The 19,893-nt window shown below is 41.5% G+C and overlaps 1 protein-coding gene across 1 annotated transcript in view; it reads right to left on the bottom strand.

Annotated features, from left to right (window-relative positions):
* The window catches only part of LOC136879362 (E3 ubiquitin-protein ligase TTC3), a 349,380-nt gene that overhangs the window by 9,796 nt on the left and 319,691 nt on the right, over positions 1–19,893 (bottom strand). The window contains exon 29 of the mRNA XM_068229092.1: positions 8,518–8,684. Within this exon, the coding sequence (XP_068085193.1) occupies positions 8,518–8,684 (167 nt within the window). The remainder of the gene's footprint in view (positions 1–8,517; positions 8,685–19,893) is intronic.

Genomic DNA, 19,893 nt, shown 5'->3' with positions numbered 1-19,893 from the left:
CGGTGCTATGTATTCTCCATTTTCTCTTTGGATGTGAAAGCTGGACCCTTGACCAAAATCTAGAAAAAAGAATTGATGCTTTTGAAATGTATCTATATCGCCGCCTACTCCGAATACCGTGGGTGCTGAAAATTTCAAATGACGAAGTCCTTCATCGCACGAAGAAACAAAAAGAACTATTACTTACTGTTAAAAAAAGAAAAACCCAATATCTAGGGCACATTATGAGAGGCGAGAAGTACCAGCTATTACAACTCATCATTGAAGGTAAAATACAGGGGAAAAGGTCTGTTGGCAGGAGGAAGAATTCATGGCTGAAGGACATCCGAAGATGGCACAACTGCACTTCAGAAGATGCTTTCCATGCTGCAACATCACGTCCAGAGCTGGGTATGTGGACCGCCAACCTCCGCTAGGAGAAGGCGCCTCAAGAAGAAGATGATATACCTTATTAGCCTGAATATGACCCATCTCTTTTACAGTAAAATGTACATAAACCACAGTAGTTTTATATGAGTAGTCTAACATTTAAGTACACTCATTTTTGTGAAGGTCTATTTACACCATTTTCAACTTCCTGGTTTGTACAGTGGGAGTCACCAGGTACATCACAACCAATCTCAAGGTCACAAATATATTTAAATTTCTTGAGCTTCAACGATTGTTCCCAGTTTGTGGCTTGTGAACTATTGTTCCTTGGCTTGCCATCAATATATTCAGATTCAGTCAATATTTCAGTCATGGCAGATTGTGTGGAAAAGTGTCTTCGTCACTTCAGCAAATAACGAAGAGAGTAGTTATGATATGAATTTCTAATTGTGGGATTAACATGAGGCAAAATGTACTAATAATGTACAGGCAGTGAAATAGTTTGGTATTTCTGAGTGTAACATACAACATTCACAGGAAGGTGATGAAAAGTTTAAGAATGTAAGCATACCAAGAAAAGCTCAGAGGATTAAAGAAAGGAAAATTTAACAAAATGTATAGGCTTGTTACTGAATTCGTGCACAGAAACATAATCACAGTTATCCCATAAGTCATGAAATTATTAGAATGAAGGCAAGTCTTAACACACGAGGTTAAGGTACATGGGGTGGTGTATATTAGTGTTGGCTACTGAATGCATGATTCGAAGCAGTGTATCGATTCAAGTGTCCGAGTGAATCGATTCACAGGAACGGCGAGCTCAAGGCACACGATTCAGCTTACTCCCAGTGGACAGTGCTGAGTGGCGCACTCACTGGACGTTGACGGGGAGCCAAGCTTCCGCTGCAGTGAGACAGTGAATCATGGCACATCGAAAGAATCGTGAACGAGCGCGGCCCGGTGAGACACAAGACACACACGGCTCCTTATCGGCTCACTGGACACTGGCGGAGAACCGAGCTTCCGCTGCAGCGAGACATACAGTGAGCCATGACACAATGAAAGAATCGTATGCTATAATGGACTCTCGAGCTCAGCTCATTTGAAAATAATACCCATTTGCATTCACTGTCCTCTTCTTACAGGGAGGTTTAAATAATAGATGGATTTATTTGCAGTGTTAAAAAGGTAGTCAAAACATAATTCTGAAGTAGCTAGTAAGTGGTTAGGCTATTAGGTTATACTATTTATTAGTTTAATGAATCTTAGTATTATAACTTAGTCGACATTTGACAATTAAACTCTACTCTAGCCTGCCCTATGACTATGAGTCATGCTCATGACCACTCAAAAGTACCTGTTTTATATTGGGAAGAACGGCTCAGTATTCTCTCAGTTCATATGTCACATCGTTGCACAAGACTTCAATCATATGTGGACAGACACAATAACTTAACCAACAGTATGCTGAATCGGAAAACCAGCGAGCTACTGTACATCTCGGGTAGCCTATACAAAATATGACGATTTAAAAAATCCTCAGCTGATAGAAAAGTACATATTTTCAAAAATGACTGAGCGAGTTGTCGTGCGGTTAGTATCGCGCAGCTATGCATTTGTATTCGGGAGATGGTGGGTTCGAATCCCACCGTTGGCAGCCGTTAAGATGGTTTTCCATAGTTTCCCCATTTTCACACCAGGAACTGCTGGGACTGTACCTTAATTCAGGCCATGGCTGCTACCTTCCTAATCCTAACCTTTCCCACCCTGCGCCGCCGGAAACCTTCGATGTATTAGAGTGACAAGCATTTTTTTCTAAGAAAGGAGTTCATAGTATGAAGACCAAATGGCCACTGCAAGCACTGAATGCTGTTGCTGCTGTCTTACCAGCACATACTACACAGATGCAATAGGAGCGGTGACTAATGTGCCGTGAATCGGATCACTGTATCGATTCAGTAACGTGAACGGAATCAAATGAATCTATTCAGTAAAATGAATCAAATGTCCCATCACTAGTGTATATGAATGATGCAGTGTTGGGAACTGTTCACGATGTCACCTATCAGCGTTATACAATAAAAAAGAAGAAAGCTCACAATATTTTATTTTAAAATAAAACCTTTGTTCTTAGATTTACTTGCGTTTATTAAATTACATTACAGTAGTGATAGCTAGAATATGTTGTAATTACATTCATTATAGAATTTTTCTGAAAATACCTTCCAAAAACTGAGGGTCGCCTAATATGTGAGGCAGTCATATATTTGGACCAATAAGACAAGTGTTATATCGATTTTGATTTTGACAAATTTCATTTCATTCCAGACTAGGAGTTAGAAGAATAGAGAACCGCGGATAAATACGAAGGTCAATCAAATATAAACAGGATTTTTGTTCCTGAACATCAACAGTTAGTAGGACTGGCCCCGCGCTTCTGCAATGCTTAGGCGGGACCATTAGGAGTGGGGAGACCATGCTGTTAGATATTTCTCACAGTTTTGTCAGTAACACTCACGATGTTGGAGCACCAGGTGCATCCCTCCACTGTGCAACGCATATTTATAAAATTTCTTGCTCGTGAAGGAGTTACAGCGGTGGAAATTTGCCAGAGATTGACTGCACAGTTCAATGATCAAACATTGTCAAGGACGTGGGTGTGTGTTTGCCTGGCATAAAAATTTCAAAGGAGGATGAGAACATGTGGAAAATCAGCAACACGATTGCCAACCTCAGACCAGCATTACAGATGAAAACATTTGTGCGGTTAAAGACATTATTGACGACGATTAACGGGCGACAGTATCAGAAATTGCAGAACAAGTCGGAATCAGTTATGGGAACTGTCAAGCAATCATCACAAACGACCTACAGTTCCGTAAAGTGTGTTGCAGATGGGTCCCACACCTTTTGACTGAAAATCTGAAGTTGAGACATTTGGAAGTTTGGCAGAGATTTACAGCAAGGTTTGCAGAAGAAGGTGATGCATTTTTGAGTCGGATCATCACCTGGGACGAAACATGGGTCCACCACTACACTCCTGAATCCAAACAAGCCAGTAAAGAGAGGCGGAGGAAAGGGGAGGCAGCACCAGTGAAAGCCAAGGCTCGACTATCAATTGGCAAGTTCTTGCAACCGGTTTTTTGATCGGCGAGGCATTTTTCTGATTGAATTTTTGCACAATCAATGCTGTTTACTACTGCGAGCTGTTGAACAAGGCAAGGGTTGCATATCGCTGCAAAAGACGAGACCAACCGATTCGACAGGTCATCCTCCTCCACGACAATGCATGGCCCCATACTGCAGCTCAGTCTCCAGGCTACAGGAAACGTACTGGACTACACTTGATCATCCTCCTTACAGCCCGGACTTATCGCCCTGTGATTTCCATTTGTTCGGACCACTTACAGAAGGTCTAAGAGGGCGACAATTTGAAGATAAACTCTTGTCCTCGTCCTGAGGTGGTGCAGCTCTTTTCAGGCACACCCCCAATGGAGGTGAGCTGCATGTACCATTTCAACCACATACCAGCCTTCCTGCCATTCTTAAATTTCTGGCAGTACTGGGAATCGAACCCGGGCCCCCGAGGACGGCAGCTAATTACACTAACCGTTACACTACGAAGGCAGACGATTTGAAGACGATGAGTGCGGAAGACTTTGTGAGCAATTGGCTGGTGACACGACCGTTCTTTTTATGATGAGGTCATCAAAAAGCTGCCCATACGCTGGGACAAATGCATTTCCAAAGCAGGAAACTATGTGGAAAAATAAATTGTAATTGCCTTGTGATTTTCAATAAATGAATTTAAATTAAAAATAAAATCCTGTTTATATTTGATACCCCTCATACATCATCAGAACTGGAAATATAATCTGATAAAAGCTATAGTGAGGTTGTATTTTGGACCATTTCATGCAGATGAACTGAACTTACAAATTAACCTGAAAGTGGTGCATGTAATGGGTCTGGTATTGACATTTCAAATAATGATAATGAATATTGAATTTTCACGACCGCATTGTAATCGAAACCGACTTTCAACCTATTAGGTCGTGTTACGTACATTTAGTACGTGTTGAAGAGACGTTAAGTACAGAACAAAAATGGCCAACCAGACACCAGTGGGATCCGAACCCACAACCTCCCGATTTCGCGTCGGTTGCTCTACCAATTGTACCAATTGAGCTATGGTGGCCTAGCCCATATTTGTTCTATTGGAAAGGATCTAAGCTACAGGTCTGGCACTACTGCTATCACATTGTAGAGTGCGATTAAGTTGCCCTCAATGGGCCATTTTTGTTCTGTACTTAACGTCTCTTCAACACGTATTAAATGTACGTAACACGACCTAATAGGATGAAAGTCGGTTTTGATGATGATAATAAAATAATTAATAAGAATAATAATCTGGAGAACTGAGAAGATCCTGGAAGAATGGAAAGTGGCTTTTATACATCCTTTGTATAAGATAGGTAACAAGCAAGATGTCGATAACTATAGAGGTATATCCCTTTAGCCAGTGACTTATAAGATATTTTTCAACAATATTACTGAACAGGGTAGAAGCAACTCTTGACAGTCATTTGGGTGAATATCAGAGTGGATATAGAAAGGGCAGATCTTGCTCAGAACAGATATTCAACTCTAAGTTGATAATCCATCATATTAGTAACATTTATAGATTTATAGGCTTTTGACTCTGTTGATAGGGAAACTCCAGATAAAATAATCCGAGAGTTCGAGTTACAAACATACTGGCAAACCTAATCCGCAAAACCCTCACAGACACCATATCAAAAGTACAACTTATGGGTGAAATATCTGAATCATACAGAATAAATACAGGTGTAGGACAAGGTGATAGTTTATCTCCACTCCTATTTAATTGCATCCTGAAGAAAATAGTAAGAATATGGAATGAAAAACTGAAATAACATAACCTATCACCAATAACATTGGGAAGAAAGAAGAGAGGTGTTGAAATAAACTGTCCAGCATCTGCAGATAATTTTGCCATACTTTCAGAAAACCTGAAGTATGCAGCAAAACAAGGCAATCTCTCAGAAGAAAAATAGCCAACATAACAGGTTTAAGAATTTCTGTAGAAGAAACCAAATTTATGACAAATATAAAAATGGTCTAGAATTTCTAATAACAGAAATTGGCCGAATAAGGAAGGTAAAGAAATTCAAATATTTGGGAGAAACTATTCAAGAAAATGGTTTGGGAAAATCTGCTGTAGAAGAAAGGATACACAAGATGGAAAGAGCATATGATAAAACTTGGAATATCTACAGTACAACAAAAAGTGTGTATCTAAAAACTTCAAAATACAACACTACAACACAGAAGTCAAACTGGAATGCCCATATGCAAGTGAATGTCTAGTACTGAATTACAATTGAATAAATTAGAAGTACTGGAAAGAAATATTATAAGGAAAATACTCGGTCTGCAAAGAACTAAAGAACTCTGGAAATCAAGAAGAACGTAGAAAACAAAACAGATACGAGGAAGAGGCGATTGATATTTTTTGGATATCTATACAGAATGGATAAGAACAGGTTAACAAAAACAGATCTTCAGATACCTCGAGAACAAAAAGTCAACAACAATCTGGATTCCTGAAGTCAAGAAAAATTTGGAAAGAAACAGCATAAGGGAAGAAGTAGCAACAGAGAGAGAGAGGGAGAGGGAGATTTTTAGAAAGTGTAAAGAATGGAAGGATTCAAAGGTCGGGCGGGAAAGAAAACAGGCTCGAAATGGTCCAAGGAGAGGAAGAGGAAGCATAGTGAGCAGATGAAGGAGTATTGGAGGAAGAAGAAGAAGGAACAACAAAGGATGAAGCACTGAAATTGTCACGTGGTCCCTCGAAGACCCTACCAGAAAAATTATAATAATAATCACACTAGTGAAATACAAGCTATCAGAGCTCTTCTACCACTGGAAAACATTTTGGATATTAGTACATTTTATAAAATTGTAGCATTAATGTCCCATGTGCAATGATGAAAATCTGTGATAAATTGAAAATAATGACTGGAGTAGGGTAACAATAAAGCCGCAGACACTCAACAAAATTAAATTAACTTTGCCATAATATCCCTCCAGTTGAATTTAAGCTTTTGGTGCTGGACAGAAGCACAATTGGAAAGCAAAGATTTGTAAGCAGGCTGCCTAAGTGGCACCACTTTAGAATGTTCATAATTATGGGGCTAAGGCAAGACCATCTTCAAAACCAATCTTTTTTTTCTTTAGCATTCATTCTGCTCTGTGATGCCATTTGGTATGATCATGGGATGGTCAGGGTGTAGGGCTGCATCCTGAGGTTGCTGTGCAGGGTACGAAGTCAGTGTTACCTCAGCCCTCCTACTGATCCTTCACCATCAACATTCAGTGCAAAAGCCCGTTTTCTCACAGTTGATTCCTATGCTCAAAATTCATGACAGTACACACAGATGGCTTTCCCCTCATCTTTTCTATGATTGGAGCCACTCCATATTGCCCAAAAATTTCACTGTTTGTCATATGATCAAGAAGTGTCAGGTCAGATGTCACCACAGCCTCCCTTGTTTTCTTAACAGTAAATCGTTGCTGCCACTTTCTTGAAACGAGCATTCAGCACCAAAGAGAGTGACTGACTGAATAACAGAGTGGTATACTTTTTATTTAAGCAAGCCTGGAAGTTTCCTATCATAGAGGACACCAGTCATAGTCTGCCATTTAAGTCAAGCATTGCCTGCTTATGTATTTTAAAAGCCTTGAATTTCATTAAATGTATACAATTGATGTTAATGCTATCTCTTTTATTCAAGTCTGTGGAAAGAGAGTCTCTTTTCTTTGAATTCAGTCACGAGCCAAACTCATCAAAGTGTTTTTTCCACATGTGTTCACGTAGTTGAAGTTCCTTCTTGCTCTCAGTGGCCATCAATTTATCGTCAGTATACGGTACAGTTTAGGATATAGGTTTCTGGAGATCTTCACTACTGGTGACCATAATTATGATGAAAAGAAGAGATGAGAGCACCGATCCCAGACTGACTGAGATTGGGAACTCAATAAGCAAGCAGCTGACTGCACATTGCTTTTGGAATCTTGATAAATCTCTCTGGGACACCATGCTTTCATAGAGTGCACCAAATCTGCTCATAGGGCACACAATCATAAGTCTTTTCCAGATCCAGAAGGGCAAGGTGTAAATGCTTTGACTTTTCACGGTGTTTTTCCGTAAGCAAACTAGCAGCATGGAGAGTGTCTGTAGTACTCCAAACTTTCACAAACCCACGTTGGTTGCTTTTAATGTGGACAATTTCCCATAACCCGCTTTCAATGATACATTTGAATATCTTGGTAGTATGTGAGAGAAGATATATATAAGGCAATACGCAGAGCATTCAGCTGGGCTGCCTTTTTGTTTTCAAATTGGAACCATTCAGCAGGCACCTCTCTGGAATGTTGTCAGTGCAGCCTGGGATGAAGTGGCAGGTGATGACAATATGTATGCTTATGCTCAAATCGATTCCATGGCCATACACCTGGAAGAGATCGTGCACAATGGTGGACTGTGGTCCTCTTACTGAAAGGACCACCTAACAACCTTTCGAGGGCTACAAATATGCCCATTCACTGCTAATAATGGCATGATAAAACAAAGGAAGTTACGTGACAGAGCCTGCAACGTCGGAGGAACTTCACTAGACCATATTATGTCCCAGGCCGAGAAACATGAGCCACAACCTGTAGCCATTTAAGGACAACGAAATAGAACCTAACTCGGCAAAGCCATGTTGCATGTCTTATCCTCCCACCTGTACGTATTGCGGGCAACTACGCCTACCAGCGGACTCTCATATTCTGTGTTGGGAAGTGTACAAACTGAGGTCATCTTCCAGATATGGCAGCCATTAACGTTTTTAAAAAAGGTAACTTGAACAATCCTATGTCGGTAAAGACGTTTCTATACCCTAATAAGAATGAGCATGTTCTTAGGTTATAATAGTACGGTAGTCAAACATAGATCATGTTACAGAAGAGATGATAACACTCTACAAAGAGATCACAAGCAAGCATGAGGTCTAGCTAACCTTAACCAAGAAGATAGTCCAAATGGGAAGGGACTAAGAGCTAATGATAGATTCAACTCACCTCCGTATGGAATGTATGCTTGCATTGTAAAGGAGTAACATCAGATGTCATTTGTATGTGACAGATAATACATTCCTCTAAGTCCTCAGCAGGCTTATTCCAGTCGTAATGTGATTCCTTCGCTCCTCCCCAAGGACAGCCACCAAATTTGTCCATTGCCATCTGACCTGGTACGGAACACAGTTCATTTCATAAGACGTAACGGCACAGCTGCACGTTCAGAGGATCAGGGAATAGGAGGAGACAGGCTTATTCGTTAATATATCTGAGATGAATTGGAAAATGGACCAGAGCAGATATAGTACAGAGCAGGTATTTAAAAACCTCCAGATCCAGAGAGAAGACTGGGACAAAGCAAGCAAGTTTTAATAGCATCTAATGAACAGAACAGCCCATGCACGGGAGAGGAGACTTCACAGATAACTGGACAGGGGGGGGGGCTTCTACCAATGAATAAAATTGTAAACTAATCTATATAAATAAAATTACAATTTTGCCTGTACACTCCAAATTTTTGCCTCATAAAGCAGTCCCACAAACTAGACTAAATGCAGACCGAGAGAGCAAAGAGCTAAACTTTATCGTAAGTAGAATAAGCAATATTTCTTGGGAAAAGAAGGAAACAAAAATTCCCCCTAGCAGAAATGGTTTACATTACCTCACATCATTCATGAACCATATATGCTTATTTTAAACTTTACGAAGGCCCAGAGGACACTCACAAACCGCATCGCTCTTATGCAGACCCTTCTGTCCCAAGCATCGCCCGTAACCACATGCATTACCTGGTCCCTCAGAAATGGAACATGCTGTTACCCTTAGTTCTGTCACTCATCTGCAAACGCAAAATAAGTCTAAAGTGAGTTCAGTTCAGTTCAGTTCAATTTTTGTGCCTGTCAGGATATTTCTGTGAACATCACAGGAAAACAGCTAGAGAGAATTTCCTGAAACTTAGTATTTAAGTTTAGGGATATCTAGACAGTGCTCTAAGTAATATATTATTTGATTAGTGTACAGTAACAAAGTCATATTAAGGGGACCAAAACAAGAATTGTCAAATGTGTCTGTTAATATTAGCTGAATCAAAAAACTGTGCATTATAACAGTTGTTTAAACTATTATTTCCTATCTTTTCTATTCTACGCACTCGCCTCATCTTATGAACAACAAAAACAACAACAACGGAGATATTCATGATTATTCAATTTTTCCACGAACTTCCAAATATCTCAGGAAATATTTGTCCTATCTAAAACCTGTACATAACAAACATTCTAGAAACTACAATTTCCAATAATTTATATCTCATACACTTTTACAGCACAGGTAATAACAACAGAAATATTCACAAATTTACATTGTTAGTGCAAAGTCCATCAACACCAAATATTGGCGATATCAAAATACTGTTCAACCATCACGGTAACAAGTTAACACATAGGTTGCAGCCTGACGCACATGTGCATCATGTTGTTCCACCACAATATGCCATTGATGAACATATGAGTCATTGTATATGATCCGGTTTTGCTTGTCATTACTGTTTGGCAGTGTTTGGGCTTTGTTCTTCTGTAATGGCACTCGGTTTGAGGTTCGAGCTGTGTGATTGGGTTATTGGTTCATGACTTGTTGCTTTCAAATGTGGTGCAATAATGGATGAAAGTGGCAATGACAATTCCACTGATCCTTCAAATTTTAACACAAAATGTAAATCCAAGAGGTAAATCAATGAGAAAGTTATTTTAATTGTGCCAAGAAAAGGGGAAAAGAATGGACTCCATTTATTACTGTGCTCAGTTTCCTGAAAATCCTGTGCTTTGCTTAGAGCCTTGCTCTAGGATTTACTGCTAGTGCTATACATGATATGAATGACTACAATAATATTCACTACTATATAAAAAATCAGTTACTGAAGGATGTTCCTGGTGTGAATGATTATTACATGACAATGTATCAATGTAATGTAAATATGCTATATTAATAGCACACACATCGATGACGTACATGTGCATAACTGGCACCTAGGATATTATATCGTTCTTCAGTGCCGATGGAGCATGCGTCATCAACGAATTTTCATGTGTACATTTTGTAATGTTAAATCTACCATCTACTACTTTCAAACTAATACAAAGAAAAACATTGGTTCCTGGGGCAATTTATAGGTTTAAATAAAGTGGCAGTGAATGTGTTAAATGGCAATAAGGATTGTAGTCGTTTTTATAAGGTACAAAATCACACGACCATCAGCCCATATTGACCAGGAAGATAAATTAGATAACCACTAAAATGAGAAGGAAAGTGTAAAGAAAAATATAAAGGTAGTCATGAAGGGAGGTTGATATGGAAAACTCCCTGGACCTGGGAAGAAAACTAAATGTGGTGGCCTACAATGTCCTAAGCCCATAAAACTGATTGTGAGTACAACATAACACTGACTGCTGTCAACTGAGATGTGCTTGCTTTCTCTCTCTCTCTCTCTCTTTGGCTGCCACTCATCTCTGCTAGGTAGCATTACTGTTGCAATTGTTAAAAATACTAACCCGTCAATGATGGGTTCAACAGCTAGTATACTTTAAATCTATTATGGACTAAGCACAACTTCACACGTACATTACGGCTAATACTATTATAAGCAAAGCTGATCATCTCTTTACACTTGTGTTACCTAAAAACTCAACTGATGATTGGAAGAAATTCCCCCATTCACTTCGTCACGAAAATGCTAAATTATTTGGTTTTTTCATCTTTTTTTGAGAGATATGCAATCTCAAACGCCATTACTTTGTATAATATTTTACAACTTCCTTAATTTTAAATTAAAGTTCATGAATAATTCAAACTCGTTGCATTTCCATGACATTACTAAACAATACTACGTTAAAAATATGTGTTTAATTCAACGTAAAAATACCATATTCAAACTCTCATTTAATTACAAAATGATATCTAAGAATGCTGGAACTCTACCTGGGTGGAAGAGAAAACTTAGTGTAGAATCGCAGCAGAACTGGAAATGGTGGTGGTGATTTTTGTTTTAAGAGGAAGTACAACTAGGTTATCATTCTCTCTGAACAAATTAAGTGGAAAAGAAATTTAAAATAAATAAAAATTATTTATTCAATGAAGGAATTTTAAAACAAAGTTAAAAAAAAAAAAAGTATTGTATTAAGTTGAAAAGGTCATTAACAGATCAAAAGGGAACGAGAGTTCCCCGAGTAACAGAACACTAGCATTTTACATACCCTCGATTAATCCACTGTCACTTAATAGTGGGTCAGCAGTAGTCGCATCATCATTTAATATGCATTCGAGTATCTCCTGCAGGCCGAGGCTCCATTTTAGGCTAGAGATTGGTGCACTCTGTGAGGATGTGGGCCATGGTGAACTCGGCACCACAAGAACACATTGGGGGGTTTCCCCCTTTAGCAGATAAGAGGGCGTAGATAGTCCGTGACCTAACCTCAGCATATACAATACCATGGCCTCTCTCCATGTAGGCTGGAAAGAGGATCACCACACGATAATTGCCTTCTTAATTGCTCTCAGCTTGTTGGGAGTTTGGATAGCTAGCCACTTCGATTCGCAGGACGCCAAGATGGTTCGACGTACCTTTAGCAGGTACATTCATAGGCCTTGGAGGTAACAGTATCACTTCTTTATGCAGCTTCATCCGCAAGTTCATTTCCCCACAATCTCAACGTGGCTTTGAAGCCACGCAAAAGTTATTCTGGTGTCAACATCACATAACCTGGCTCAAAGGTCATGAATCTGCCGAACTAGTGGGTGTTGCGAGAAATAGGTGTCAACAGACTGCAGAGAACTTAACGAGTCAGTTCACGCGAGAAAATGGTTTCTTTCATCACCCAGTGCAAAATGCAGAGCTTCTAAAATGGCGTAAAGCTCCGCAGTATATATGCTACATACTCTAGGAAGCAAGATCTTCATGCTTATATTATCAGTGACGAATGAGCAACCCAAGTTTTCTCCAATCTTAGTACCGTCTGCAAAGATATGTCTTGCAGCCGGATGCTGTTGAACGAAGTCCTGGAAATACCTCCACTGAACAGAGGCATTCATGTTCACCTTGGGTCCACAGAGTAGATCCGGGCGCGGAACTAACCACGGAGGTACCTCCGATAGCCACAACTCGCGACACAAGCTATCAATTCGGGTCCCGACTGGCTGTATAGCATTCAGTGGTATTGGGCACTAAGGATGCATTGATAGCTTGCATGTAGTGACATTTCACAAACTTTGACAGCGTATGTGAGGACTAACTGCTGTCTCCTTATTAGTCAAGATGGAACTCCCGCTTCAGCGAGTAGGCTGGGAATAGGTCTAGTACGGAAAGCTCCAGTTGCCAGCCTATCTCCACTATGGTGAACACTGTCTAAAAGGCTCAGCATAGATCTTGATGCTGAACTACAAGTCGCACTACTACAGTCCATTCAGGAGAGGTCCGTTGCCGTGTAGAAACATAGCAGCACAGCACGGTCAGCCCCCCACGAAGTGCCGCAGAGTAACGTAAGCATGTTAAGTCTCTTCATGCAGGCAACCTTCAGCTGATGGATGTGGAGCTACCATGTTAAGTCTCTTATCAAAATGGAGACCCAGGAATCTGCAGGGGTCTACCACTTGTAAGATACTGTTCCGCAAGTGGAGCTCTGGTTCAGGATGCACAAGTCAACGTCGACAGAAGTGTACAATTGAGGTTTCCGCAGCTGAAAAACGAAAACTGTGTTGCAGGGCCCATCTGTCTACTCAGTTAATAACTTTAATAACTTGCTGTAGCTGTCTCTCAGCAAACGCCACACTTCCGGAGCTGTAATACAGCATCCATACATACAGCAATGAAATGACTTCAGGCCCAGCAGTGGCAACTATGCTGTTGATGACGATTGCAAACAGCGTGACACTCAGTACAGATCCCTGTGGTACTCAATTTTCTTGAACGTAATACTGAGAAAATGCATTCCCTACTCGGACTTGACAGAGCTGGGACATGAGGTTCTCAATAAATGTTGGCAAATTTTCCAGAAATCCCCACTGGTGTAGTGAGGAGAGAATGCCGTATCATCAGGTAGTATCATAAGCTTTCTCCAGGTCAAAAAACATGGCGACTACGTGTTCCTTTTGGAAAAATGCCTCCTGAATGGCACTCCAGTCTGACCAGATGATCGGTGGCAGATCAAGGAGAGCGAAAACCACACTGGTATTTAGTCAAGAGACCTTCCTTTTCCATCGTCCACACAAGACCCTGGTTAACCATTCTTTCAAATAACATACAAAGGCCATCTGTAAAAATATATTGGCCTGTAACTATCCAGAAGTTTTGAATCGTTACCGGCTTGGGAACCGATATCACATTTCCTTCACGCCACTGAGATGGAAACAGTCCCTCACTCCACATTCTGTTGAATAGGATGAGGATATTCTTGAGACATCGGTCACTCAAATGTCTAAGCATATGATTGTGGGTTTTGTCCGGTCCGGGAGCCGTGTCTTTGCATAGCGCGAGTGCACTCCGCAACTCCCATTCCAGGAAAGGCACGTTATAGGAATGTGAAGCACTAGAGGAGAAGGAGAGATGATGGGCCTCTGCTTCGTGCTTAATTGGTAGAAATGCAGTCGTATCTCCCAGAGCTGGACGCATCTGAAAAATGTGACGCGATGCGGTCTGCAATGACTGAAGGAATCTTAACTATATCTCCATTAACCGAGATTCCAGGGACTGAGGGCCAGTTCTGTACTCCAGCAAGGCGGCGGAGTTTTGTCCACACTTGTGATGACGGAACATGTACCACCATGGAAGACACGTACATTTCTCATGTGGCGTTCTTACTTTCTCGAATCAAAGAATGGGCCTTCGCATGCAGACGCTTGAATGTTATATGATTGGCCATTGTAGGATTCCAACGATAATGCTTAAAAGACCGTCAGCGATCACATATGGTTGCTGCAATGTCGTCGGTCCACCATGGGACCTGTTTCCGGTGAGGGATACCAGGTGAGGAAGGAGTTGATTCCTCTGCAGCAGCCAGAATTCCAGTAGTAATGGAAGAAACATGGTCGTCATCAGACTCCAGACCATCACTGTGCATTTGGAAAATTCTGGCCAATTTGCTTTCTGAAGTAACCAGTGTTTGGGTACTTCGGACTGTCTTTGATTCAAGAGAGATAGAAGGGGTCACTCTCACCATCACAGAGGTCGCGTACTTGCCACCGCAGCAGGCAGAATAGCGCACTGCTGCACAAGGTGACATCCAGGTCTGAGAATGTGCCATGTGCGCTGCTGAAATGTGTCAGTTGCCCTGTGTTACTTTCACTTTCACTTAAGCATACAAAGATCGAACTGATTGATCAATCACTCGAAAATCATTTCCCTAGTACAGGAAGACTGAGAACCCCAACGTGTGTTACAGGTGTTCATGTCTCCCAGCATCAGGAAAGGAGCAATCAAATTTTTAAGTTCAGGCATCTGAACATCGTAATCTGGTGGAAAGTACACATTGCACACCTTGTCATTACTGGTAACGGAGCACAAACTGCAACTGCGTCAAGCAGAGTGTGGAGCGGTACTTCGTTACTGAAGATGTCGGAGCGAACCAGGGTAGAAACCCTCCCCACCCAGTCACAATGCCATGCATAGTTACTCTGCTTTTATAAAGATGATATCTCCTCATAGTTGTGTCCAGGTCTCAAACGAGACTCCTGAAGACAGACTACAGAGGCTGCAGAAACGGTTATCAATTGATGTAACTCAGCTAGGCGACAGGGATAACTATTGCAGTTCGACTGCTATTGTGTGGATCAGTAGCGGAACAAAATTAGGGCAATTGCTTTCCCTTAGTTTGGTTCACTACCTGCCAGTTTCTGCCATTCTTGTTGGTATTGCCACCATCCACGATGAGTGGTTCAGTCTCCAGGGTCTCCTCAGAATACGGAGTCGCGGTGAATGGGCATTCCACGGACGGTGATCTCAATGACTGGGAGCGAAGGACTTTCTTCCTGGGAGAACTATGTTTCCCAGAAAGTGATCGAGTAGAGCAACATCAAGATCCCTCACTCTTGACCACTGTTTTTGGACTTTTAGGAGGAGGGCTGGCAGAAGATTTGCCAGGCTTCTCTGGGGGATCCAGGGACGCCCGATCTCGGAGAAGGTTTCTTCTCCAAACGTGTAGGGGAGCATTTAGCTTCCCTTTCTCCTCCTTTTTCAGGGCAGTTGAAGAATGGCTAGAAGGAGATTTTCCAGCCCTTGCTGAGGAAGTCTTTTCCCCTGCCCTTGGGTGGGAGGGCTTCCCAGTTGAATTTGTCTGGGAAGAGTTTTTCCCAGAAGATTTTGGCAATAACGCACTTGCTAAAGTTTGAACCTGGAGTTTGATAATAACTGCTGGGTACTTTATGTTGCTTGTGGAAGTGTTGGGGTGGGACAGATGGTACAAAACTTGCAGGAGATATACAATGAAAAGCCAGAATGTTATGAGCACCTACCTAATAGCCGGCAGGTCCACCTCTGGCACGGATAACAGCGGCAATGCGTCATAGCATGGAAGCAACAAAGCCTTTGCACGTCGCTGGAGGGAGTTGGCACCACATCTGCACACACAAGTCACCTAATTCTCGTAAAATCCGGGAAGATGAGCTCTGATGCCATGTTCAATCGCATCCCAGATGCGTTGGATCGGGTTAAGGTCTTGCGAGTTGGGGGCCAGCACATCAATTGCAACTCGCCACTGTGTTTCTAGAACCACTCCATCACACTCCTGGCCTTGTGACATGGCGCATTATCTTGCTGAAAAATGCCACTGCCATTGGGAAACATAATCGACATTAAGGGGTGTACATGGTCTGCAACCAGTGTACGATACTTCCCGGCCATTATAATGGCTTGCACGAGCTCCACTGGACCCACGGATGCCTATGTGAAAGTTCCCAGAGCATAATTGAGCCGCTGTAAGCTTGTCTCAATCCCGCAGTACAAGTGTCAAGGAGCTGTTCCCCTGGGAGACAACTGATTCACACCCTTCCATCAGCATGATGAAGAAGGTATAGGGATGCATCAGACTATGCAACGCTCTGCCACTGCGCCAATGTCCAGAGATGGTCATGTGCCCATTTCAGTCATAGTTGCAGACGTTGTGGTGTTAACACTGGCACATGCATGGGTCGTCGGCTGCGGAGGCTCATCCTCAGGAGTGTTCGGTGTACTGTGTTTCAGACACACTTGTACTCTGCCTAGCATTAAAGTCTGATGTTAGTTCCGCACAGTTCACCGCCTGTCATGTCATACCAGTCTCTCCAGCCTACGACGTCTGACATCTGTAATGGGGGTGGCCGCTCAACCCCTGGGTGTTTGGACGTGGTTTCACCTTGGTTTCTCCACTTGCTGAAGACACTCACCACAACAGTCCTCGAACACCCGACAAGTCGTGCAGTTTCCTAAATGCTCGTGCCAAGACTCCGGGCCATCACAATCTGCCCTCAGTCAAACCACAGTTAGAATCCCCAACCTGAGACCTCTGAACTGAAGGCCTCATGTACCGGGGGGGGGGGAGGGGGATACACCTTCTCCGTCGAGTTAAAATGCGCGCCTTCTATGTGCAGGTAATTGAACTTGAACTAATGTTATGCAAGATACTTGGACAGTTAATTCTTAAGGGAAAGTTAATTTTCAGAGGTAGCTAACCTTAGTTTTGAAGATTGTTTTGTTCTTGTGTCAAGGTTGTCAACAATTCTGCCCCCTCAATCTCCTGTATCTATCAACTAATTAAAAATGTTGTGAATATTTTCTCTACCCAATTCAAATTGGGGGTGTGTACAGGCATCCAGCCTATCTGTAAAGAGTTCTGGAAACTTCCCCTTGAGATGTTATAAAAGCTGGGCGCTTTAAGGCCGTATTGTCATCTTCATCACTCCAGTTTATTGCATGCGGCGTGTACTAAGGGGGCAGGGACCGCAGGTCGGCGTTCGGAAGGCCCAGCAACTTGAGGTAATGGCAGAATTTTTTTAACATGTGATAGATGACACAGATGTTGATTCCCACAGGGAACCCAAAATATTTGTCCCGAATGAGCAAACCCACATCAACAATAAAGCCGGTCCGCTACTGGACACCACAATCCCTCCAGTCAACCCACTCCTGGCCGCCAGCGTTTTGCCCCAGTGTGCCAAGTCGGGCCTATCAGCCGGCAAACAGCACACCCACCAAGACAAATGGTTAGCGCACACCGTGGAGGTGACTGTGCAGGCAGTGATTTATGTAAATTTCCAAACCGGGTGGTTTAACTGTAAAGTTTTCAATAAAAAATACTGATCTGCATTTGCGGCAGTGGCCCAGGTGGCAGATTCCCTATCTGTTGTTTTCCTAGCCTTTCCTTAAATGATTTCAATGACATTGGAAATGTATTGAACATCTCCCTTGGTAAGTTATTCCATTCCCTAACTCCCCTTCCTATAAATGAATATTTCCCCAAGTTGTCCCCTTATATTCCGACTTCATCTTCATATTGTGATCTTTCCTACTTTTAAAGACGCCATTTAAACTTATTCGTCTACTGATGTCATTCCACGCTATCTCTCCGCTGACAGATCGGAACATACCACTCAGTCGAGCAGCTCGCCTCCTTTCTCCCAAATCTTCCCAGCCAAAACTTTGCAACATTTTTGTAACGCTACTCTTTTGTCAGAAATCGCCCAGAACAAATCAAGCTGCTTTTCTTTGGATTTTTTTCCAGTTCTTGAATCAAGTAATCCTGGTGAGGGTCCCATACACTGGAGCCATATTCTAGTTGGGGTTTTACTAGAGACTTATAAGCCCTCTCCTTTACATCCATGCTACAACCCCTAAACACCCTCATAACCATGTGCAGAAATCTGTATCCTTTATTTACAATCCCATTTATGTGATTACCCCAATGAAGATCTTTCCTTATATTAACACCCAGATACTTACAATGATCCCCAAAAGGAACTTTCACCCCATCAACACAGTAATTAAAACTCAGAAGACTTTTCCTATTTGTGAAACTCAACCTAATTTTAACCCTGTTTATAATCATACCATTAACTACTGTCCATCTCACAACATTATCGAGGTCATTTTGCAGTTGCTCACAATCTTGTAACTTATTTATTACTCTATAGAGAATAACATCATCCGCAAAAAGCCTTACCTCTGATTCGACTCCTTTACTCAAATAATTTATATATATCTAAGAAAACATAAAGGTAAAAAAATACTGCCTTGAGGAATTCCCCTCTTAATTATTACAGGGTCAGATAAAGCTTCGCCTACTCTAATTCTCTGAGATCTATTTTCTAGAAATATAGCAACCCATTCAGTCACTCTTCTGTCTAGTCCAACAGAACTTATTTTTGCTAGTAATCTTCCATGATCAACCCCATCAAATGCTTTAGACAGTTCAATCGCGATACAGTCCCTTTGACCTCCAGAATCCAAAATATCTGCTATATCTTGCTGGAATACTACAAGTTGAGCTTCAGTGGAATAACCTTTCCTAAAACCAAATTGCCTTCTATCGAACCAGTTATTAATTTCGCAAACATGTCTAATGTAATCAGAAAGAATGCCTTCCCAAACCTTACAAGCAACGCATGTCAAATTTACTGGCCTGTATTTTTCAGCTTTATGTCTATCACCCCTTCCTATATACACAGGGGCTACTATAGCAACTCTCCATTCATTTGGTATATCTACTTTAACCAAACAATAATCAAATAAGTACTATATACCAACCTATTGTCTTTAGTATATCCCCAGAAATCTTATCAATTCCAACTTTTGTATGTCATTGTAAATATCATTGCTAGGGGCTTTACGCCGCACCGACACAGATAGGTCTTATGGCGATGATGGGATAGGAAAGGCCCAGGAGTTGGAAGGAAGCGGCCATGGCCTTAATTAAGGTACAGCCCTAGCATTTACCTGGTGTGAAAATGGGAAACCAAGGAAAACAAGAAGATCCTCACATACACACTCTCCTTCTTCATTAATTATTACTGGAATGTCCTTCTTGGAACCTGTTTCTGCCATAAAGTACCTATACATACCCTTCCATTTTTCACTAAAATTTGTATGACTGCCAATTATGCTTCCCATCATGTTATCCTTAGCTGCCTACTTTGCTAAATTCAATTTCTTAGTAAGTTCCGTCAATTTCTACTTATTTCCACAGCCATTTCTAACTCTTATTTCTTTCCAATCTGCACCTCCTTCTTAGTCTCTTTATTTCTCTATTAGAATAAGGTGGGTCGTTATCATTCCTTACCACTTTTAAAGGTACAAACCTGTTTTCACATTCCTCAACATTTTCTTTAAACCCATCCCAGAGTCTGTTTACATTTTTATTTACC

Source organism: Anabrus simplex, chromosome 8 (assembly GCF_040414725.1).
Source record: "Anabrus simplex isolate iqAnaSimp1 chromosome 8, ASM4041472v1, whole genome shotgun sequence".
Taxonomy (NCBI): domain Eukaryota; kingdom Metazoa; phylum Arthropoda; class Insecta; order Orthoptera; family Tettigoniidae; genus Anabrus; species Anabrus simplex.
The sequence above is the reverse complement of the archived record's forward strand: the minus strand, read 5'-3'. Positions and strand labels throughout refer to the sequence as shown.